Genomic DNA, 23,959 nt, shown 5'->3' with positions numbered 1-23,959 from the left:
CTGCCCATTTTTGGATTGGGTTGTTTGTTTTTTTGTTATTGAGCTGCATGAGCTGCTTGTAAATTTTGGAGATTAATCCTTTGTCGGTTGCTTCAATTGCAAATATTTTCTCCCATTCTGAGGGTTGTCTTTTGGTCTTGTTTATGGTTTCCTTTGCTGTGCAGAAGCTTTGAAGTTTCATTAGGTCCCATTTGTTTATTTTTGTTTTTATTTCCATTACTCTAGGAGGTGGGTCAGAAAGGATCTTGCTGTGATTTATGTCATAGAGTGTTCTGCCTATGTTTTCCTCTAAGAGTTTGATAGTTTCTGGCCTTACATTTAGGTCTTTAATCCATTTTGAGCTTATTTTTGTGTATGGTGTTAGAGAGTGATCTAATCTCATACTTTTACATGTACCTGTCCAGTTTTCCCAGCACCACTTATTGAAGAGGCTGTCCTTTCTCCACTGTACATTCCTGCCACCTTTATCAAAGATAAGGTGTCCATATGTGCATGGGTTTATCTCTGGGCTTTCTATCCTGTTCCATTGATCTATCTTTCTGTTTTTGTGCCAGTACCATACCGGCTTGATAACTGTAGCTTTGTAGTATAGTCTGAAGTCAGGGAGCCTGATTCCTCCAGTTCCTTTTTTCGTTCTCAAGATTGCTTTGGCTATTCGGGGTCTTTTGTGTTTCCATACAAATTGCAAAATTTTTTGTTCTAGTTCTGTGAAAAATGCCAGTGGTAGTTTGATAGGGATTGCATTGAATCTATAGATTGCTTTGGGTAGTAGAGTCATTTTCACAATGTTGATTCTTCCAATCCAAGAACATGGTATATCTCTCCATCTATTTGTATCATCTTTAATTTCTTTCATCAGTGTCTTATAATTTTCTGCATACAGGTCTTTTGTCTCCTTAGGTAGGTTTATTCCTAGATATTTTATTCTTTTTGTTGCAATGGTAAATGGGAGTGTTTTCTTGATTTCACTTTCAGATTTTTCATCTTTAGTGTATAGGAATGCCAGAGATTTCTGTGCATTAATTTTGTATCCTGCCACTTTACCAAATTCATTGATTAGCTCTAGTAGTTTTCTGGTAGCATCTTTAGGATTCTCTATGTATAGGATCATGTCATCTGCAAACAGTGACAGCTTTACCTCTTCTTTTCCGATTTGGATTCCTTTTATTTCCTTTTCTTCTCTGATTGCTGTGGCTAAAACTTGCAAAACTATGTTGAATAAGAGTGGTGAGAGTGGGCAACCTTGTCTTGTTCCTGATCTTAGTGGAAATGCTTTCAGTTTTTCACCATTGAGGATGATGTTTGCTGTGGGCTTGTCATATATGGCCTTTATTATGTTGAGGAAAGTTCCCTCTATGCCTACTTTCTGCAGGGTTTTTATCATAAATGGGTGTTGAATTTTGTCAAAAGCTTTCTCTGCATCTATTGAGATGATCATATGGTTTTTCTCCTTCAATTTGTTAATATGGTGTATCACATTGATAGATTTGCGTATATTGAAGAATCCTTGCATTCCTGGAATAAACCCCACTTGATCATGGTGTATGATCCTTTTAATGTGCTGTTGGATTCTGTTTGCTAGTATTTTGTTGAGGATTTTTGCATCTATGTTTATCAGTGATATTGGCCTGTAGTTTTCTTTCTTTGTGACATCCTTGTCTGGTTTTGGTATCAAGGTGATGGTGGCCTCGTAGAAGGAGTTTGGGAGTGTTCCTCCCTCTGCTGTATTTTGGAAGAGTTTGAGAAGGATAGGTGTTAGTTCTTCTCTAAATGTTTGATAGAATTCGCCTGTGAAGCCACCTGGTCCTGGGCTTTTGTTTGTTGGAAGATTTTTAATCACAGTTTCAATTTCAGTGCTTGTGATTGGTCTGTTCATATTTTCTATTTCTTCCTGATTCAGTCTTGGCAGGTTGTGCATTTCTAAGAATTTGTCCATTTCTTCCAGATTGTCCATTTTATTGGCATAGAGTTGCTTGTAGTAATCTCTCATGATCTCTTTTATTTTTGCAGTGTCAGTTGTTACCTCCCCTTTTTCATTTCTACTTCTATTGATTTGAGTCTTCTCCCTTTTTTTCTTGATGAGTCTGGCTAGTGGTTTATCAATTTTGTTCATCTTCTCAAAGAACCAGCTTTTAGTTTTATTGATCTTTGCTATTGTTTCATTTATTTCTGATCTGATTTTTATGATTTCTTTCCTTCTGCTAGCTTTGGGGTTTTTTTGTTCTTCTTTCTCTAATTGCTTGAGGTGCAAGGTTAGGTTGTTTATTCTAGATGTTTCCTGCTTCTTAAGGTGGGCTTGTATTGCTATAAACTTCCCCCTTAGAACTGCTTTTGCTGCATCCCACAAGTTTTGGGTCGTTGTGTCTCCATTGTCATTTGTTTCTATGTATTTTTTGATTTCCTCTTTGATTTCTTCAGTGATCACTTCATTATTAAGTAGTGTATTGTTTAGCCTCCATGTGTTTGTATTTTTTACAGATCTTTTCCTGTAATTGATATCTAGTCTCATGGCGTTGTGGTCAGAAAAGATACTTGATACAATTTCAATTTTCTTAAATTTACCAAGGCTTGATTTGTGACCCAAGATATGATCTGTCCTGGAGAATGTTCCATGAGCACTTGAGAAAAATGTGTATTCTGTTGTTTTTGGATGGAGTGTCCTATAAATATCAATTAAGTCCATCTTGTTTAATGTATCATTTAAAGCTTGTGTTTCCTTATTTATTTTCATTTTGGATGATCTGTCCATGGGTGAAAGGGAAAAATCTTATATCACACTTTAATCTAGATGTCTGATCAATACTAATGACCTTTTTCATATATTTATTGGCCAAGTGTTGTGATTTTTCTGTACATGTCCTTTGCTCTTTTCTATTTGAGGTGGTGTGTTTTATCTTCTTATAAATGTATTAACACTTGGTCATATGTTGAAAATTTTTTCCAACTCATCACTTGTCCTTTAATTTTGTTTATGGCATTTTTTGACATGTAAAAGTTTTAAATGTTCAGTCATTAAGTATTTTGATAATTTCGTTTTGGTCTCTTTCTTTAGCATGTTGTTTAAATAGACTTTCCCATCTCTTCTTTGAGAGGTTAAATGGTTTCTTATATTTACTTATTTATGTTGAGTCTGTTTTTACAATTCATTGAAATGCTCACCCATTCTTCTAATATTGGAACATTTGAGATTACAAACTCTTAGATCCAGATGTATAGAGTTTTCTAGTTTCAGAAAATCTGTTAACTTTATTTTTACTCCCATCTACTTCCAAAAAGAAGGAAAAAAATTAATTAACAATAAACCTACACTTGGACATTTAGTATGATGATAATTGATTTAGACTTATGCAGGGGCATGTGAGGGATATCTCAAAGTCTGTCAGAAATTTATAAACTAAGGCCTTCCATTTGGGTCTCCTGTTAGTAATAGCAGAAAGGAGGAGGAACAATCAGTTACATGTTTCACATTGTCTGCTTAAAGGAAACATATCAGTTTTCTTAAAAGAGAAATCTTGGCAGTGAAGTCAAAGATGAATTTTTTGTGTGGGTATTTATGTGAAGAATGATGTCTTGATACCACTTTTATAGAACATAGAATAATACAAGGCAGTTTATTTTATAAACTCAATAAAAGTTAAGGGCATAATATTAAGTTCTAATTATGGTAGAGTACTATGTCTGCAGGCAGTCAAAATAATACAAACCACACATGTGTCTTTCTGGTGAAGTAGTTTGATAAGGGGTAGAGCTTAGACAATCTCTGGTTAGATATTTCTTAAACTAGCTCTTTCAGCATAATAGTTGAGATTTTTAAAAATCAGATTTTGATTCATGTATATTTGTGATTTCTATTTAGAAATAGCAATTGTGGAATGATTCATACACATTAGGTCGACGTGTTTAACTGGAAAGTTTGACATTTTATTGTGAGAATTAGCCTACTATTTGAGAAGGTGGAGAATTATCTCATATAAGTGGGTTTCCAGAATTACCTGCCATCAGTTATACAATTTTTGCTTGCTACACTTCAAACAGTTACAATGTGAACAGTTTAATAGTAAATCTTACTTCATTTCAGATCTGACAGAATGTCTAAGAATTTTTTGTTTTTCATGAGGTACTGCTTCCTTCATTATCAAAGAATATTGAGAATTAAGTGTACTTTAAGCTGCTCAATTCATCTTTGAAACTATTTAAACTTACTTTATCTGTGAAATAACCCTCATTTTTAAGCTGTGTGTAAGGGAAGTAAATATATCTTAAACTGTGTAGGAAGGTTTTTTTTAAGGGAAAACAGAAAGAGGAAAGTTTGTGTTGACAGAACAGTATTGCTTTTATTAGTTTTCTTTTTTTTTTGCAGCTGACACTAAACTTGCAGTGTTTATACTGAACATTAAATCAGCACCTGACTGAAACATGACTAGCTAGAGAGTTCAAGACTATTTAGATAACTCAGTATGTTGGACATTAGGGGATTATACTTTGATCAGACAGTAGTATGATTAGGAATCAGAGTTGTATCTGATGTGCTACCGCTAGACCTGAAATAACTTGAGTCTATTTGTGGAATGCTATGCTTATATTTTAAATTCTAATATTTAAAAAAGTCACAGATCGTTGAGGTTAATTAATTCAGTTGCTTGTAGAGGAAGGACTACCTGGGCTTGCCAGAGACAGAGGGTTGCTTATCCTCTTTAACATCTCCCATGAAAGACTCCTCACAACTCTCTTTTGCTTGTTTATTTACATTTTTAACTATTTGAAATATTAATTTTTTTTCTAAGAGTTTCTTTGTTTTTATCTTCAGAAGGATTGAAGGGTGACCACTCAGAATTCTCCTTTTTAGAGAAAGACTCTTTATATACATAAAAACAACCCATTGGTTATGTTATTTTTCCAGGTGAGATGATTTCAGCTATATCTTTACATTCCTAAATTATAATACTGATAACTGTTGTTTTGTTGCTCCTTTTGTGCTGAGTTCTTAAGATGTAGAGGAAGCAGCCAGACATCGAGTCCCTTGACTTTTCTTAGCTGCTTGAAATTCTGGGATCAATTTTATGGCAGATGTTCTAGAGGGGAGTGAGAGTGGAGGAAGGTGCACTATTTAAGCAGCTGTTTCAAGTAATACATGCAAATGATGATGAAGACTGAACCTGGGAGAAGGGCAGTGGAGATAGAGAGGATGGGAGGACCTGATAGGGCTCTGGAGTGGACTGTAGACCCCATTTTTCCAGTTCACCACTGCCTAGGGGAAGTATAAAGGCAGTGGTAACTCTAGGATATCTAGCATATTTCTCCTCCTGCAGTTTGAATCTCCTCATCCTTCTGGAACATACAGAAGTTAGGGCTTTGGCTAAAGGCATTATTTTAAAGAAATGTCCCATCAGCCTGTTTCCTTACCCTTTTAGGTCATGTTCTTTGTTGCATCCATTTTAATTTCAGTTTCCATATGTTTGTTTTTGGCATATAGATCTTGTATCCTGTAACCCTGCTGGGTTTTCTTTTCCTTTTTTTAAAAAAATTTTTTTAAGATTCCTTAGGGTTTTCTATGTGGACAATCATGTCATCTGAAAATGGGTAGATTTGTTTCTTCCTTTCCTATCAGTTTTGCTTTTTTTTTTTTCTTGCCTTACTGTGATGGCTCTTGCTTCTCTTTTGACCCTAACCTCTTGCTCTGGACACAAGTGATTAGAAATCATAGTTGTTAGACAGATTGACTTTTGCCTGGAACAGAAGTCAGGGTTGCCTGGGTTGGTGCTTTTCTTATGCAGAGATTTTTAATTACTGATTCAAAATCTTTTAGAGTTATGGGCTTTGCTTTTTCATTTGTTTTTGAGTCAGTTTTGAAATTTTATGTTTTTCTAAAAATCTAGCCGTCCGTTTTTAAAAAGCGTTTTAATTTATTGGCTTAAAGTTCTTCATCATGGTTTCTTTTAAATGTTTGCTCCTTTTTTAATGTCTTACATTGTGTATCCCTGTAGTTTGTGACCCTAGGCTATTATGCTTTCTAAGGTTTTTTAGTCTCTTGCTCTGGTCTGTGTACTGGCTCAAAGCACTTAACTTCTCTCTAAAGCCTCTGCCCCCACTGCCCTTTTCTCATTTGCAGTTTCCAAACTGCTAAGCACTTCTGCATGTAGTATCAGTAAATGTTAAAATGAATATATATTTTTATCATCTTTTTAGATTACCTGTTTTTCAACTTTTGATAGGTGAGGTTTTATTTCATTTCTGTTAACAAACTAAAGGCTTTTTGATTGTCCTATTTTTTTTTTTAAGGGCAGTTGCCTTTTTAAAAAATATTTATTTATTTACTTACTTATTTGGCTGTGTCGGGTCTTAGTTGTGGCACGTGGGATCTTCGTTGCGGCGTGTGGGCTTTACTCTAGCTGTGGTGTGGACTTTAGAGCACGCACGCTTAGTTGCCCCATGGCATGTGGGAGCTTCCCGGACCAGGGCTCGAACCTGCGTCCCCTGCATTGGAAGGCGGATTCTTAACCACTGGACCACCAGGGAAGTCCCTTATTGTCTCATTTTTAAAAAATAAAATACATAACATAAAACTGGGGTATATTGCTTGGAATTTCTGGTCTGTAATTTTGGTCAGAGTGCTTCTCTTGGAATTAGTTTTCTTAAATGGTTAAAAGGTATCCTGTTTTTCTTTACCTCTCCCAGTACTCCTCCCAAATATCTTTCTAAAGCATAGACTAATTTCAAGATGTTTAAAATTTCTTTTTACTTAGGCCGGTTTGAGGATCTAGATTAAAAAACAAAGGAAGTTGTCCTGATTATGTTTTTTCTTTCTTTCTTCGATTCATTACAAGCTGTCAAATTATTTGAAGACCTTGGCTTCTTCAGGCCTATAATCTGGCATAGAAGAGAGTAGTATACTTTAGTTTGTAAAGGAATGATAACTGTATTCTAAGTGGTTTTAGGTAAACAATAGAAGGAAAGTGTTACTATTTTAAAAAAATCATTTTAGTCCTTAGAGTCTTTGTATTTCTTGTGATACTAAACTACTAGAGTTACAAAATGGTTATCCTTCCTAGAGAAGGAAATGGTCCAGATTACAGCTGCTCACTTACCATTGGTAATTGAGTATACTTTGTAAATTATTAGCAGGATCACAGTGAGCTCATTGTTAAGCAGTCCCAAATCAGAGATTCTTTTCTGGGTTAAGGCTAACCAGTGTGGTAGCTTGATCCACTAGGTTTCTCAACTGAGAGTTGAGAGTTGCTTTGTTGGTCTTCGTTTCTTTCTAGTTCACCTTTTGGTCGTAAAGGAGATTTGTGTGCCTGTGTGTTGTGGGGTAGGGGTGGGGTTGATGCCCTGTGCTCTAGGGAACGTTACAGGCATTGCCGAGACAGCACTAATCACATACCGTTATGATGCTTAGTAGAAAGTTTTGCTTTTTGCTGCTATCACCAACATGTAGCTTCTGCTGCCCTGTGGATTGGTTGTATAACAGAAGCTACCATTTTTGAGCCCCTGTTATAGACTCAGCTGTACGTACCTTTATGTCGTGTTATCCTCTTAAAAACCCTTGTAAGAGAGGGGTAGTTGTTCCTGTTTTTAGATGGAAAGGCTGAGGCTTAGATTTCACACAGCTAGTGAGTGCCTGAATTTGCTTTTAGGGCTCTCTGAAGCGAAAGCACATGTTCTTTGTGTTCCACCACAGTCTGCCAGTAACGCTGGCCAGATAAGAAACATTTCAATGAATAGTATGTTTGTTAGTATATTACATAAGATACTTTCTCCATAGAAAAGGAAGCATAGCTTAGGATTTTATGCCTCCCTAGTGTGCAGTATCTATATGGTCAAATTTAAATTGTGGTGGTGTTAAAGACTAAAAAGGAATTTTGAAGCAAAAAAATGAATAAGGATTATGTTCCTGGGCCTTGCCCAGTACTACACAGATTGGCTATGCTTAGTTCAGGTTGTAGATGAGCTATAGCTTCAACTGCTAAGGAACACTGAAATCCCTGTAATGTTTCCTAGGGAATAGTATAGAGGTTTAAATGATTAATAATAGAACTTGCAATCCCGCATGTGTTGTACATAGGAAAATACTGACATTTGTGGCATGTCCTAGAAGAAATGAAAGGGAGAATCATTTATAAAAAGAAAGAGAAGCTAAAGCTTTATGCTGATAGTACTGGTAACATTTTAGAAGTTCCTGTCTTTCTTTTGAGTGTCTCCTGGGAGCCAAAGGCTTTATAGATATGGTTTCTAATCCTCACATCCAACCCATGAGGTGGATATTGTTATCCTCATTTTATCAAGAGGGACACTGAGGTTCAGAAATATGAAGGACTGCATCAAAGTTCACAGCATTCGTAAGTGGTGAAGTTGGAATTCAGCCTCCTCCCTACCACACCCCCTCAACTGACTGCCTCTTGCCTATGCCCTTTTCATTATGTTGCCCCTAAGCAAAGTTCAGGCAGAATCACTACAGGGTTTAAGAATCTGGGATTTTGATGGTTCAGCGCGCCCTCCTGTATGACACTGGAAATTAGAATTGTGTGAGTAAAATTGAAGGAGCAGAGATGCAAATTTTAGATACTTTTTTTTTTTTAATCAGAAAAAGAAATAGCTCTTAAATTGTCTTTTGGGGGGGACAGTATTAATGCAGAGTCTTTATAACACTGTTACTCTTAATTTGATTTTATGTCCTTTTTCTTTTTTCTTCTTTTTTAAGATGTACTACTGTATTTCCCTTAATATAAAGAAAGAAATATAACAACTTCTTAAACTTTTTTCATCCCTTGAAATTAGGCATGTGGTTTCAAACATATTTTTTTGATAATTTTATTGTTTTTATTTATTTTATTTTTTAACATCTTTATTGGAGCGAACGTATTCTTAATTGACCATATAGTTGAAAGTAGTATTCTAGAAAAGAAGTGAAATTTAGTCATATAGATCCATTAGTTATAATAATATCAGAACATTTTTGAGTGGTATACAAGCCTACAGAAAGAGTTATGACTTTCATAGTAGATGATAGGCATAGAATATAGACACCAAAACATTCACAATAGGCCTGTGAATATACCCTTTGCTCTGGATTCTTTTGGTCAGAGTAATGTTTCACACATTGCAATTAAAATGGAGCAAGCCAGTAGTTTTCTTTTGAGTGTGCACGTGCTAGGTTTGTCAAATTGTAATATCAGTTTCATCCTTTAATGGAACATTTTGATAAACCACCAAATTGCCATACAGAAAAAAAATCCCCCAGATATTAATGTGCTATTTTCTAAACAGTCTAATTTTCAGTTCTGAATTCTTCTTTTACCTGAGAGCCTTTTATTTTCCTAGTGGGTATTTTTTGTTTAATATTTGGTTATTAATTCCCATTATGGTCAAAATGTGGCTGTATAATTTTTAAAATTTTATTGTGCAATGTATCGTGTACAGGAAAGAATGTGTAAAATTTTAAGTGACGTCTAAAGAATATTTAATAAGTAAAAATCATATAGCCTTTACCCAGCCAAACAAATAGGAAATTAACAGTGTTTTAGAAGCCTTCTGAGTGCCTCTCACTAATTCTATATCCCTCCTCACAAAGGTAACCATTTACCTGCTTTTTATATTCTTACTAGATATGTATACATATCTCAACAACATGTTTTGGACTTTGCCTGTTTAAAAGATAAATTGATTCATAGTGTATATATCTTAATTTCATATCTTTCTCTAAGCATTATATCTTTGAGATTCATAGGTATAGATGCAAGTAACGGTAGTTTATCACCCCTGCTGTATAGTAATAGATTGTTTGAATATACACTCAGACTGATGAGGTTTCACTGGGATGTCTCAATGACAGTCTCAACTGCAGTGTTTCCTAAATTGAATTTATTAACTCTTTCTTCAACCCTTCACTTGCCAAAACTGCTCTATCGATTGTGTTTTCTGTCTCTGAAGTAGCATCTCTTTCCACCCATTTGCCCAAGCCGGAAACTCGTTTTTGACACCTCCTCCTCATTCCCCATTTCAAGGCAATCTTTAATCCTGCAGGTTTATCTTCTAAACATTTCAAATCTATCTCTATCTCCACTATCACCACCCTCGTGGAGTTCTTACCTGGACCTCTGTAGTAGTCTTTGTGCAGTATCAACATCCTTTCTTATGCTCTTACCGTGGATTATAGGCCTGCCTACCTCTTCCACTTCATCTTGGCACTCTTCCCTTCACTTGCTAGTCTATGTTAGCTTCAGCCATTGTTCATGCCATGCTTATTCCTGCTTCAGGACCTTTGCAAATGCTGCTGCCTCTACCTGTGGAACACTGTCCCTAATTCATTCTTACTCATCCTTTAGGACAAAATTTTAAAATACCACCTCCTCAGAGAGAAGTCTTCGTTGCTCACCATCCCTTAATCTAGATCATGACTCCCTGTTATCATTAGGACTTTGTACTACTCCCACCTGGCACGACTATAAAATTAATTAAATGATTATTAAGGAAGACCTCTCCTTCGATTCAGTCAGAGACAGTAGTCTACAGAGTCTAATAAAGCAAGAAATCATGAAAAGGGATGCGTGCCTTAAAATCTTTACTCTAAGAACATGACTGCATGTTCATTTGTCAGTCTTGTTATCCAGGGACAAAGGCCTTTTCTTTGGGAGTAGGTCCCTTAGCTGCCAGTTCCATATTGTTTATCTTTCAGAAACCACACCCATAATATATCCTCTCAGATTTCCAGTTTGGGTTTTTTAAGTAGAACAAGAATTTAAGACTCTTCTGATACATTCTGAGTTTAGAATCCTTATGTATTTTTGCAATATTTTTTCCAATTTTTAAAACTATTTTCTTGCCTGTACCTAATTCAGCAACATAAGTATCTCACTTCTACTGAGTATTTCAAAGTCATTCAACTCAGTCTTCCCTACTCCCCCGCATTCTGTTAAGTTAATTAACAAATCACCTAATTACAATAATAAGTATAAATGGCATGAACAGGTCTGGAAGCGAAATAAAAGTATAACTTAGCTGATGGGAAGAAGTCTCCAAGTGTACTAGGTCGGTGGACTCCACGGTTTTTGAGTGCACATGTACATGGTCTACTGTATTGATATATTATCTATAGTGCAATACTGTAACTCTGAGGTTGAATTATGTGGCCATTTATTACCCACAAAACAGCAATTTTATATGGTTGAATATAATATTAAATAACAGTATAAAAGATAAACAGGCATCCAGTTGGATAATATAGATCATGTCACAGTAAAGTATGTAAATAATTTTAAAATAATTTTCTAAAAAAACTCCAGTGGTTCTCAGATTCTTTTAAGGGAGTATAGCTATGATAGCCATGCATCCCTGGATTTCTAGGTCAGTCTTTAATATTTAACATTGTATTATTTTTTCTAAAAATTATTGAAATGTCACCAAAATATCAATCAAAAATGGAATCTCCTGAACTGCCTCTTGTACCTGACTTTAGCACAGAAATACTTTAACCAGCCATGTGTCCCAGTTTTTGTACTGTAACTGAAGAGCTTTCTATTGGAAAGGTATTACCATGACTTAAGTAGTCTAGGTAGACTAAACAGTAGAGGAGGGATTTTAGTTGGGTCACATTCTTCCTCTTTACTCACTGTGGCATGCCATGTAGTCTTAAAACTTGTTGAATTTAATTTATTTCTAATAAAGTGTGGATCAAGTCCCATTGAAATGAACTGGGAACTATTTCAGTTATTTTGTTTTGTGGAAATTTTGTAATAGATACTACTTGGTATTAAGAGGGCCATTGACTATGTATGGTCTTTACTTTTTTAATATATGTAAATTTTTGTAGTAATAGAATTTGACCTCTGATATTTCATAATTCTGATTTATAGCTTATCCTGTTAAGTATCACTTTTCAGCAAAAGCTGTTTTATTTACTACATTATTATAAAACCAATTTTAAGTTATGATTGTCCTTCAAGGAAGGAATGACTTTTTAGAAATTTGCTTTGGATAGTTTTAAGCATAACTCTGCAGGTATAGAAATGTGAAAGATGATGAACTTTCAATCTAGAATCAATACAATTGAAATTTAACACTTTTTTATAACCCTGTGTAACTTTATATAAAACCATAAAGTAATAGAGTTTTAATTTAGTTCTCAAAGGGTTTCAGCCAAACACATTCCCAAAAATTTAACAAGAAAACAAATAAAAGAACCTCAGACTGACATTGTAAATATTAATAAGATAGTTGAAATGCCTTCCTGATTCTTACATGGACTCTTCTGTGAATCACTATCAGTGATTTTCTTCCCAGTATTACAGCTGCCCACATAGCATTCCCCATCTTAGGAAAAATCTACTTTCTGTCCCCAAAGGGGTGTGGAAGCATAATAGTCTTTCTTTAAATTAGGGTATTTTGTCACGATGCAATCTAGCAGCAGTCTCCACGTTAGGAATAGAGAAACCACTAAATTTCATGCTCTGTCTGTGAAACTGAACCAAAGGCTTAGTGTTAGAAACTGCCTACTGTCACCTGGCAAGTACAAATGTTTTCTGCATGTCCCACTTGTTTATACAGCTTACAAAGAACTGTATATGGAAAAAGTGGTTTTAAGTTTGGTCGCTTTCTAAAATGGACTTTTTTTAGGTATAATTTGCTTGTCAAAGAAATATCTTTAGATAGCTACAGAATTTATCTTACAAACACGGAGAAGAGAGATTTCTGTACTTTTTGAATATTGCTCTTTTAGTTTCTGCAGTGGTGTGGTTTATAATCTTACATACACTAGACCAAGGTCAACAAACTTTTTCTGTAAAGAGCCAGATAGAAAATACTTTAGGCTTTGTAGGCTACATGTGGTCTCTGTCGAATGTTCTTTGTGGGTTTTTTGTTTTTGTTTTTTTAATCCCTTTTAAAAATGTAAAAACCATTCTTCGCTGAGTCTATACAGAAATAGGCCACAGGCCAGATTTGCTTCTCGGTCTATAGCCTGCTGACCCCTTCTCTAGATCAGTACTGTCCAGTAGAAATATAATTTGAACCATATATGTAATTTAAAATTTTCTAGTGGCCACATTTAAAAAGTTAAAAGCAGATGAAATTAATTTTAATTCTATATTTTACCAGATGTATGCAAACTATTGTTATTTCAATATGTGGCACTAGCCACATTTCAAGGACTCAGTAACCACATATATCAGACAGCACAGCTCTAGACCAGAGCTATTTAAAGTATGGACCATGAACTGGTGCCAGCCTACAGTTTGTTACCAGTTTATGACAGGTTAAGTATAGAAATTAAAGCAAGAATTTAAAATATTTTATAGCAATTTAACCGTTACTTTATATCTGTTCAATCTAATAAGAAACTTGGCACTTGTATTTCATATATCTTTTTTACATTTCTTTTTTTTTTTTTTTTTTTGCGGTACGCGGGCCTCTCACTGTTGTGGCCCCTCCCGTTGCGGAGCACAGGCTCCGGACGCGCAGGCTCAGCGGCCACGGCTCACAGGCCCAGCCGCTCCGCGGCATGTGGGATCTTCCTGGACCGGGGCACGAACCCGTGTCCCCTGCATCAGCAGGCGGACTCTCAACCACTGCGCCACCAGGGAAGCCCCTACACTTCATTTTTTAAGCAATTTATTATTATATCTTACAAAAGAATCAGTCTGTGAAGTTAAAAAGAAACTGGCTCTTCACTACATATAATTTAAGAGGCACTGTTCTAGACAGTTCCTCCTAAGATTCTGCAGGCCTCTTGGATACATGGCAAAAATAAAAAAAGGAAACAGTGATAAGATTGTGGTAGGTAGTTTATTTAGTACTATTCACATGCCACCAACCACTACAGAGCAGTGTCCTTTTACTTGTCTCTTTCACAGCTACCATTGGAGCCTCTGACCAGGCTACCCTAGGCCAGTGGCTTTTTTACACTGCTCTAGAATCACTCAGAGAGCTTATAAAAAATAGCAGTGTCCAGGCCCAGCTCCAGGCCAGCTGAATCAGAATTTCTTGGGAGGGGGCCTGTGTACAGTTTAAAAAGCTGTATATTTTTCCAGTTACATCCAGGTGATTATATTTTACAGCCAGCATTATTATTGTATGGATTCCCTCATCCCAGAAAAATTTGCTCTTTCTCTGTTTGGAAGGAATCATTAATCTGGGTGGGGGATTTTCTGTGCAGGACCATTCACTCTCTTTAACAGCGAAAGGGGGACTTTCCAGTTAAATATGTCAGATTGAACTTTGGCATTTTATCTTTACGCCCTCCTAGAACCCCACTGAAATGAAAGGAACAAAAAAAATAGAAGGCATAAATCACAAGTAGAAAGCAAATGAGAGGAGACAGAAGTAGGCCTGATTGGTCAACAAGTTTTTGATAGAAGCAGGTTTGTAGAAATTAGCAGAACTGAGAAAGCTGATCTAAAAACCTGATGTTAAAAAGAAGCAACTCAGGGCTTCCCTGGTGGCGCAGTGGTTGAGAGTCCGCCTGCCGATGCAGGGGACACGGGTTCGTGTCCCGGTCTGGGAAGATCCTACATGCCGCGGAGCGGCTGGGCCCGTGAGCCATGGCCGCTGAGCCTGTGCGTCCGGAGCCTGTGCTCCGCAACGGAGGGGCCACGGCAGTGAGAGGCCCGCGTACCGCAAAAAAAAAAAAAAAAAGAAGCAACCCAGTTTATGCTGCTGGCTCAGAAATTCAAGGAACTAGTTACCTCAGAAGGTAAGGGTGGAGTATGGAGCTGAAAACAGGAACGGTGGGAAGTCTGTGTATCAGTCTCCCATGTGTCCTCCTTCACCCTGAGCAGCCTGGAAACGATTGTTCCTTTACCTTGGATAAAACAAGAGGTTAGAGCTGGGAGAAATTTAATCTAAGAAGTTATTTGTAACTGAAGGGATATCTTGTGAAAATAAGGACAACTTTTGAAAAACAGGGACTAAGCGGAAGTCTGAATGTTGAGGTTAAGACCTCACCATTCCCTTTTCCCTGTTCTCAGAGCGTGGCAGTCAGGTGTCTATGCCCCAGACAGGAGATTGGAGCATTTCTCTCTGGGATGAGCAGCCAGGAGACAAGGTTTAGAGATGCTAACTTCTGAGGATTCCCTAATAAAAAACCAACTCATTGTCTCATCACCTTGTAATAAAGCCAGTTGACAAGCACCGCCCACTCACCCCCACCTCCCCAAGTGGACAGAGCTTCTGATCAGCATGTCAGTGGTGATGCATCATCAGACACTTGCGGAAAGCCTCTGAAGTAAAAAACAGAGACCTAAAGATTTAAGGAGAAAAAAATAAGGTACTAAGAAGAAAGAGATAAAAATATTTAAAATGTTAAAAAAACATTTTACACTTTGTATCTGTAGAGAAATGAGATATTATATCCAAGAAGCTAGAATAGGATGCTATTAAAAAGAACATTCAGGACTTCCCTGGTGCCGCAGTGGTTAAGAATCTGCCTGCCAATGCAGGGGACACGAGTTCGAGCCCTGGTCCGGGAAGATCCCACATGCTGCGGAGCAACTAAGCCCATGCGCCACAACTACTGAGCCTGTGCTCTAGAGCCCGTGAGCCACAACTGCTGAGCCTGCGCACCACAACTACTGAAGCCCGCACGCCTAGAGCCCGTGCTCCGCAACAAGAGAAGCCACCACAATGAGAAGCCCGCGCACCGCAATGAAGAGTAACCCCCGCTCGCCACAACTAGAGAAAGCCTGCACGCAGAAACAAAGACCCAACGCAGCCAAAAGTAAATAAATAAATAAATCTATTATTTTAAAAAACATTCAGAGAACAAGAAAATGGTCTTGGAAATTAAAACTGTGATAGGAAGAATTGTAACTGCAAGAGAACTGTTAGAAAGTAATACCAAAGAAATCTACCAATAGAAAATGAAAAGAAATGCAATCCTGAAGATATATGATAATCAAAAGATGAATGAATCTAAGTGGTCGAGTGTCTAATGAAAAGGATTTGTCAGGAGGGAGGGAGGGAAGGTGGGGGAATAAAAAGACACTGAAAGGGCCTGGCACAACGAGTGTAGAAAAGGCCCCACACTAAGGAGAAAAAGAAGAGGTACAATTTTTCACGAAATAAAAACAGGTCACATACAGAAGACTGGGAATTGGTGTGATATTAGACTTTTCAACAGCCATGTTGAAGCCACTAGCCAACAGTAGAATAATACCCTCAAAGTTTGGGGGGTAAGTTATTTCCATCACCCAATAGAATATTATCAACCAATAGCAATATGAACATGTTATCTAGAAACAATGAGGAAAATAGCAGCAAGAAACAGCTAACAGAATTCAAAGTAATTTTCCTTGATTCCCTGGGAGTGGGAATCAGGAATGGAGAGGATGTTGCAGGCAATGCTCTTTTTTGTTATAAGCCTCGTAGTAGTATTTGACCTTTGGAACTACAAATGTATGAATTAGGTAAAAATAAAAAGCAACTCAAAGAAATGAGAAGGAAGCCAGGCTAGAAGGGACCAGGGTATCAGAAGAGTAGATCTACAAATTTTGGAGTCAACAGGAATGTAGCAGGAATTAGTCCTAAAAATAACAGGGCTATGAGTGAAATCTTAATATAAAAAAACAGTAAGTGATAACAACAGGCATGTTAAGTTCAAATGGTGTAAGCCTCAAAAAAGGCTTACAAAAAAATTTTTTTGCAAGGAGGAAGAGACAGAATGTTCTGACAGAGTTTAATAAGATTTAACAGTTCCATCTAACAGATTTTATTAGAATATATACCACTTAACAGTATGCTTTTAGTAAAGAAGAATCTGAAAGTACAATTTATGATTTTATAGACATAAATTCTCTATGTTGGCATTGTCACTAGTCCAAGAGCACTGTTAGTCCAAGAGCCCTTTATGTAAGAAACTAAAGGGAAGATATGTAACTCATCTTAAGAAAGTTTATTCTTTATTTTTCTTGATCCTACTCAGCTTCTTGAAAAATACAGGTATTTCTGACAAAGAGGATTAGTCAGTTATGGAAGGATCAGCTGTAATGACTCTCACCACTATAAGAAACAACTCAGATAGTTTTCCGATACTGATTTTAAACTGTGCAGAATAGTACCTAGTGACATAGTAATAGAAAAAGAACACTTTTTAAAAACTTCTGGCTGTCATGTTGTGACAAAACTAGTTGAATTTTAAGTTTAGGCTTTTCCATTTCATCTAATGTTGACTTTTAGGTTACTGAATGAGACAGTGTGCCTATAAATGCTGTAGTCTTAAAATAACTCACTTATAAAGTGCCATAAACTGCTTTAGATTTTTTTTTTTTTTTTTTTTTTTTTTTTTTTTTTTTTTGCAGTACGCGGGCCTCTCACTGCTGTGGCCTCTCTCGTTGCGGAGCACAGGCTCCGGACGCGCAGGCTCAGCGGCCATGGCTCACGGGCCCAGGCGCTCCGCGGCATGTGGGATCTTCCCGGACCGGGGCACAAACCCGTGTCCCCTGCATCGGCAGGTGGACTCCCAACCAATGCGCCACCAGGGAAGCCCTAGATTTTTTTTAAAGGAGTAAGAATAAAGATGCCAAATTGCATATTTTTTGTTTTTTATTTACTAAAGTATCATAACTTTTTTTCTATTACTGTTATTTTCAAGCTCTTCCAGGGTTAAGAATTGGGAAGCTTAAAGACATCTTCCATTTAAACCTAAATTTTATTTTATTTTCTCCTATTTTCCATTATACTTAAACTGCTTCTTCAAAATCATGGATAAAATTTGTTATGTCATAGGGCGAGGAGGGCAGATATGGAATTTTTACAGGTGATTGACCTGTAAGGTTTAGACTGCCAGATGAGTAGAGCGGCAGTTAGTTGGTAAGTGAAATTGGTAAGATTACTACTTAAAGGTTTTTGAACTAATGCATTACAGAAATGTGGCCCTGATTATCACTTTTGAGAAGTTGAATGCCGATACCTTTCAGCAATACAGAACATACTTTCCCTTTGTAATATTTGAGGCAGTACCTAAATTATTCAAAGAAAGGAGACAGAAATCAATGTCATAATGAAATTAGGTCGATGCATAGGAAAAAAACAACCAGAGTTTAAGGGTTTGTTTCCTTTCCCCCAAGTTCTGAGTATTCTATCTGAAAGGACGTGGATAGCGAGGACTAGCTTGAATGATAGTGCCACAGAAGGGCCTGCTGGCCTTACAGCTGCCAGACACTGTAAGAGCCTCATCACCTTAGCAGGGCAATGTAAGCTGAATTTCTGACCAGAACCCCTGAAATTTCCAATCAGAAGAAGGGGGGTGGGTACTTACTGCCTTTTCTGTTTTCACACACAACTTTGATTAACTTATTTTCTCCTTTTCCTGTTTTTGTCTTTAGGTCTTATAATCAATGGATAAAGTGGGGAAAATGTGGAATAACTTCAAATACAGGTGTCAGAATCTCTTCAGTCATGAGGGAGGAAGCCGTAGTGAAAATGTGGATATGAACTCCAACAGATGTTTGTCTGTCAAAGACAAAAACATCAGTATAGGAGACTCAGCTCCTCAGCAACAAAGCAGTCCCTTAAGAGAAAATGTTGCCTTACAACTGGGGTTAAGCCCTTCAAAGAATTCTTCAAGGAGAAACCGAAACTGTGCCACTGAAATTCCTCAGATTGTTGAAATAAGCATTGAAAAGGATAATGACTCATGTGTCACCCCAGGAACAAGACTTGCAAGAAGAGATTCCTACTCTCGACATGCTCCTTGGGGTGGGAAGAAGAAACATTCCTGTTCTACAAAGACACAGAGTTCACTAGATACCGATAAAAAGTTTGGTAGAACTCGAAGTGGACTTCAAAGGAGAGAGAGGCGATATGGTGTAAGCTCTGTGCACGACATGGACAGCGTTTCCAGCAGAGCCGTAGGAAGTCGCTCTCTGAGACAGAGGTTGCAGGATACTGTGGGCTTGTGTTTTCCCATGAGAACTTACAACAAGCAGTCAAAGCCCCTCTTTTCTAATAAAAGAAAAATACACCTTTCTGAGTTAATGCTTGAGAAATGCCCTTTTCCTGCTGGCTCGGATTTGGCCCAAAAATGGCATTTGATTAAACAGCATACAGCCCCCGTGAGCCCACATTCTACATTTTTTGATACATTTGATCCATCCTTGGTTTCTACAGAAGATGAAGAAGATAGGCTTCGAGAGAGAAGGCGGCTTAGTATTGAAGAAGGGGTTGACCCCCCTCCCAACGCACAAATACATACGTTTGAAGCCACTGCACAGGTTAACCCGTTATATAAACTGGGACCAAAGTTAGCTCCTGGAATGACTGAAATAAATGGGGACAGTTCTGCAATTCCACAAGCTAATTGTGACTCTGAAGAGGACACAACCACGCTGTGTTTGCAGTCACGGAGGCAGAAGCAACGTCAGGTATCTGGAGACAGCCATGCCCACGTTAGCAGACAGGGAGCTTGGAAAGTCCATACACAGATTGATTACATACACTGCCTCGTGCCGGATTTGCTTCAGATCACAGGTAATCCCTGTTACTGGGGAGTGATGGACCGTTACGAAGCAGAAGCCCTTCTGGAAGGGAAACCTGAAGGTACATTTTTGCTCAGGGACTCTGCACAGGAGGACTACCTCTTCTCTGTGAGCTTCCGTCGCTACAACAGATCCCTGCATGCCCGAATTGAACAGTGGAATCACAACTTTAGTTTTGATGCTCACGACCCGTGTGTGTTTCACTCCTCCACTGTAACAGGACTTTTGGAACATTACAAAGACCCCAGTTCTTGCATGTTTTTTGAACCATTGCTTACGATATCACTAAATAGGACTTTCCCTTTTAGCCTGCAGTACATCTGCCGTGCAGTCATCTGCAGATGCACTACGTATGATGGAATTGATGGGCTCCCTTTACCGTCAATGTTACAGGATTTTTTAAAAGAGTATCATTATAAACAAAAAGTTAGAGTTCGCTGGCTAGAACGAGAACCAGTCAAGGCAAAGTAAACCCTCCTGTCCCCAAAGGGCATTAACTAGATCTGCTTTTATGTGCATCGGGCAGTACACCTCTAGCAAGCACACATATCAGTGTTAGGTTTTTTTCAGTACAGTATGTAAGCTTAGTGTTAGTATTTGTCAGGTGCAATCTGCTGTTACTTACTCAGATAAACGTGGTGCCTATTGAGACAACAGAGGATACAGCTACAGGTGTTCGGTAAGGCTACAAAAACATTCTGCCGATTTAGCTGACAGTTTGGTTTTTAATGGCTGTAGTTAACTGAGTGAAGCAACTCTGGGGCATTTGCTATGAAGAATTCTATTTCTTACTGAAGAACAAATTATTAATATTGGATGAGTATTTCAACAGTGTGACTAATGTTTGAAATTATTATTTTTTCTAAGAATTTTTCTATAACCTTCCAAAAGTAGTGATGTTTGTAGTTACTATAAATCAAGCTTTGGAAGTCCAAAAAATAAAGACTGCCTTCCTTTTAGAAAAAAATGCAATTTTCTGGCCACAAGGGCATAGTGCAGTGCAGTTCACTTAAGTGTTGATATAGTTTATAGTCAGTCTCCTTTTCTCTTCTGCAAAAGGTACTGTTAAGTAAACCAGTTTTCTAAGTAGTAGTTCTTAAAATTTCAGACTTATGAAAAGTTGGTAGTAGAATTTTATTTAGAATTTTATTTAAGGCCTTAAGTATTCATTTTTTAATGAGTGCTTTAACATAACACATTGGGAATAGCTGCTGCAAAGTAGGCCTGCGTGTGATTTTTTTAAGGTGACATGTGCAGTCAAATCGCTGATTCATTAAAGTTGGATCTTTTTCTATGCCCGTGATGAGTTTGTGAACCATGAAGAAAATGAGACTAAAAGATACCCAAACAAGTCAGATAATACTACAGTGGTTGCTGATTGTTGAGATTATTGTTAAACTGTAATTCATAATTTAGATGGCAGTATTTATCTCTTTGTTGTAAACTCTCATAGCTGAATTGCTTAAGTACAAGTTATAGAATTTCAGTGCACTTAATTTTTAATGGAAAAATCTTAAACCTAAATTGCTGATTTAAAAGGTACTGTACAACCATTGTATCTGTAAATAACTTTACTTAGCACCTTTTTGTCACTTAGAATAGTATGCAATACTACTTGAGTGAGCTATTTTGGAAGTAATACCAAGTTCTAGTGTTTGCTTCTTAGTATTGGACTGAATTTACAGTTCCGTCCTGGACATTTTGCACTAAAGTAGTCGAATCCATTCTTCTGTCTTTTTGTTAACGTGCTCTGTACCACTGGTGAGTGCTCCTTAGTTTCCTTACCTGCTGCTACAGAAAGTTCTTTTACATCCCAATGGCTATCACCAAGGCCACAAAAAAGAAAAGCTATATTTGTATGCAACACTAACCCTTTGACTGCTAATGTATGTTTCTGCTTGCTGTGCCTTGTTACGGCTGCTTTTTTGTGCTAATAAAGTACGTTTGGTGTTCTCCTTGTATATCTGCTGTTTTATACATTTGCAACAATTTCTCTTGTAAATGGAATGGTTTGGGGTTTTTAAATAAGCATTACCTGACAACCTACTATAGTTAATGCAGAATTACTGAACAGTCTAATATTGACTTATTCCAACTAAGCTAACTCTAAATTTAATTCTATACATCTTTCCAATCATAATCACATATACTGTGGAACAGTATCTATAGTTAACTGCAAATTACTGTATAGTTTAGATTATAACAGAAAATGAACAGAGAAATACTGGCTAAACCTATTGATTTCTCTGCTTATAAGTGAAAGATTGAAACTATCGATGACATGTTATAATAAATGAATATCTATAGCCTCCCACTGCATCAGAAACAAGTTAAACGAAGTCTTGTAAACTAATAATACATCAGCACCATTTATTGGTTTGGGGACCATTTTAATTAACAACAAATGCCCAAAATGTAGAACTTTAACCAAAGACTTGTCCATTTTAAAGCAAAATGGGGATTGAAGGGACTTACAATTCCTGTTGTTTCTAATAGAAGTCCCTGAAGAACATATACCAAAGTGTTTGAGAACTTCATCCAAACCTACTTTAAAGCATTATGTGCAATTAAGTTGTTATGACATAATTACAGTGCATAATTGTTGGGTCCGTTTTCTTGAGCTTATAATGTACCTGGAAAATAAACCTCTTGGGGAAAAAAAGTTCATACTGATTATTGGAGAAAGACTATATATGCAAGCAAGATCTTATTTTAAAGAGGTAACTTGAAACTCCAAGAAAGCACTTGATGTTTTGTATGCTTGTAGCAAATTGATGTTTTAATTGTAGTTTTATAGAAAGTATTAATGCTTTTATGTATTTCAGAAATTTCATATGTTAAATGGAAATTGTTTTAAATGTGTAAATATTTGAGTTTATGTAAGCATGTATGTTACTGTGCTAAAAGTCACTTATGTTTCGGTTTGTGTGTAATATTAATATGCAACTTTTGGTTTAAAATTTTTTCTTAAACAATTAGTGGCTTACATTTTAAAAAAGAAAAATCACCAGCATGAAACTGCACCTAAGTCTATATTCACTGTGTCTTTTTCTGAATCCCGTTGTAGCCTGTCAACTAAATTTGTGTTTTCATGGTCTTTTTGAAGTGCGTTTTAATGAGAACTAGGAAATTCTTTAGAAGTTTAGACATTTCATAGTGAAGTAATTATAATTTAACCCGAGGAAAGATTGCTCTGATTCATATCCACTCTCATTCTTACGTTCACTTATTCATTCATTCACACTCCCTATATACATATGCATATATATACATATATATATTTATGCTGTTATTAATTTCAACATTAATATTGCCATCTGATTCAAAATCATGTAAAGGCCTTATTCTATATATATATATATATATATATATACTATCCTTGTACCATTCATACTTGATTATCTGCACCTGAAGTTTAGTCTTACAACTATAATCTTGTTTGTAATACCGTCACCTTAAAAAGAGAAAGCATTCATTAGTATTTTCTTTACTGGCTAAACACAGTAAAAAAAATTCTGAAGAAACAGCTTGGTTTAAATATAGTTACTAAGAGTCATAATTAAATTTATACTTTTTAGACAAAAATTGAGCCCAAGTAATCATACTCCACAAACTGATCTGTGTTCCTATGGTCCATGAGAAGGTTTATATAAGATTTATAGTGGCTTGAACTATAAAAATTGATACTTGAATTCTAAGCTTCATTTTGACAAAATTCAAAGTTTATGAACATTTTTATTTGACATTTTGACCTGGTTGCTATTCATTTTCCATCCTAAGCTTCCTTTGCTCCATGGCACTAAATACAAGTTTGGTAAGTTTTATTGAGATTGATGTTAGATCCCTTATTTTTGTAGCAAAGAAAGTTCTAAAGTTCCTTTTTGGTAGAGGCAAAGAGTCTAGAGTGAGTCAGAACTCTCCTAGGAAAGATGCAGAGCCTATATCTATCTCTGGGAGTGTGTTACCACCACAGATCACACCAGTTCCTTCATTTATTCTGTACCGCAACACATAACAGTTTTACCTAGATGAAATTAGGTAAACATGCACACTAAAGGTGAGAAACGTTTCCAAAGGGGGCAATGCTGCTTGGTGCATAAAAACTACATATCTATGAGGCTCAGGTTTTGTTTCATATTTTTGCAACAGCCAATAGAGAACACAGTCTTTTATAATGTGGTATATTTCTAAGGAGATTTGGGGTGGGATTTCTGTGGGAGGTGGTTGGTTGTTGTTTTGGAGGGTGGGGCATGGAGGGATTGTCCTTTCAAAGTAGGGATCAGTTGGAACAACTGTTTCCATGCCCAGGAAGCGTGATTGAATATAGACTCAGCCATTCATTCAACAAATATTCATTGAAGACCCATGTGCCAGTCACCATTTTAGGTGATGGGTATATATTGGGTATATATTAGGTGATGGGTATATATTAGGTGGGTATATATTAGGTGATGGGTATATATTGGGTTACAAGACAAAGTTACAGGGTCACCGGA

At 36.8% G+C, this 23,959-nt stretch overlaps 1 protein-coding gene across 9 annotated transcripts in view; it reads left to right on the top strand.

Annotated features, from left to right (window-relative positions):
- Positions 1-22,560, top strand: part of SOCS5 (suppressor of cytokine signaling 5) — a 130,821-nt gene extending 108,261 nt beyond the window's left edge. For 8 of the 9 annotated variants that reach the window (XM_067703067.1, XM_067703076.1, XM_067703075.1 and 5 more), the window contains one exon: positions 18,312-22,560. In XM_067703067.1, coding sequence (XP_067559168.1) covers positions 18,324-19,934 — 1,611 coding nt within the window. In that variant the 5' untranslated portion in view covers positions 18,312-18,323 and the 3' untranslated portion in view covers positions 19,935-22,560. Of the gene's footprint in view, positions 1-15,428; positions 15,707-18,311 lie in introns of all 9 variants that reach the window. The other variant, XM_067703071.1, reaches the window with a different exon arrangement.
- The last annotated feature ends 1,399 nt before the right edge of the window (positions 22,561-23,959 follow it).

The sequence above is a fragment of the Pseudorca crassidens genome, chromosome 14 (assembly GCF_039906515.1).
Source record: "Pseudorca crassidens isolate mPseCra1 chromosome 14, mPseCra1.hap1, whole genome shotgun sequence".
NCBI lineage: Eukaryota > Metazoa > Chordata > Mammalia > Artiodactyla > Delphinidae > Pseudorca > Pseudorca crassidens.
The sequence above is the reverse complement of the archived record's forward strand: the minus strand, read 5'-3'. Positions and strand labels throughout refer to the sequence as shown.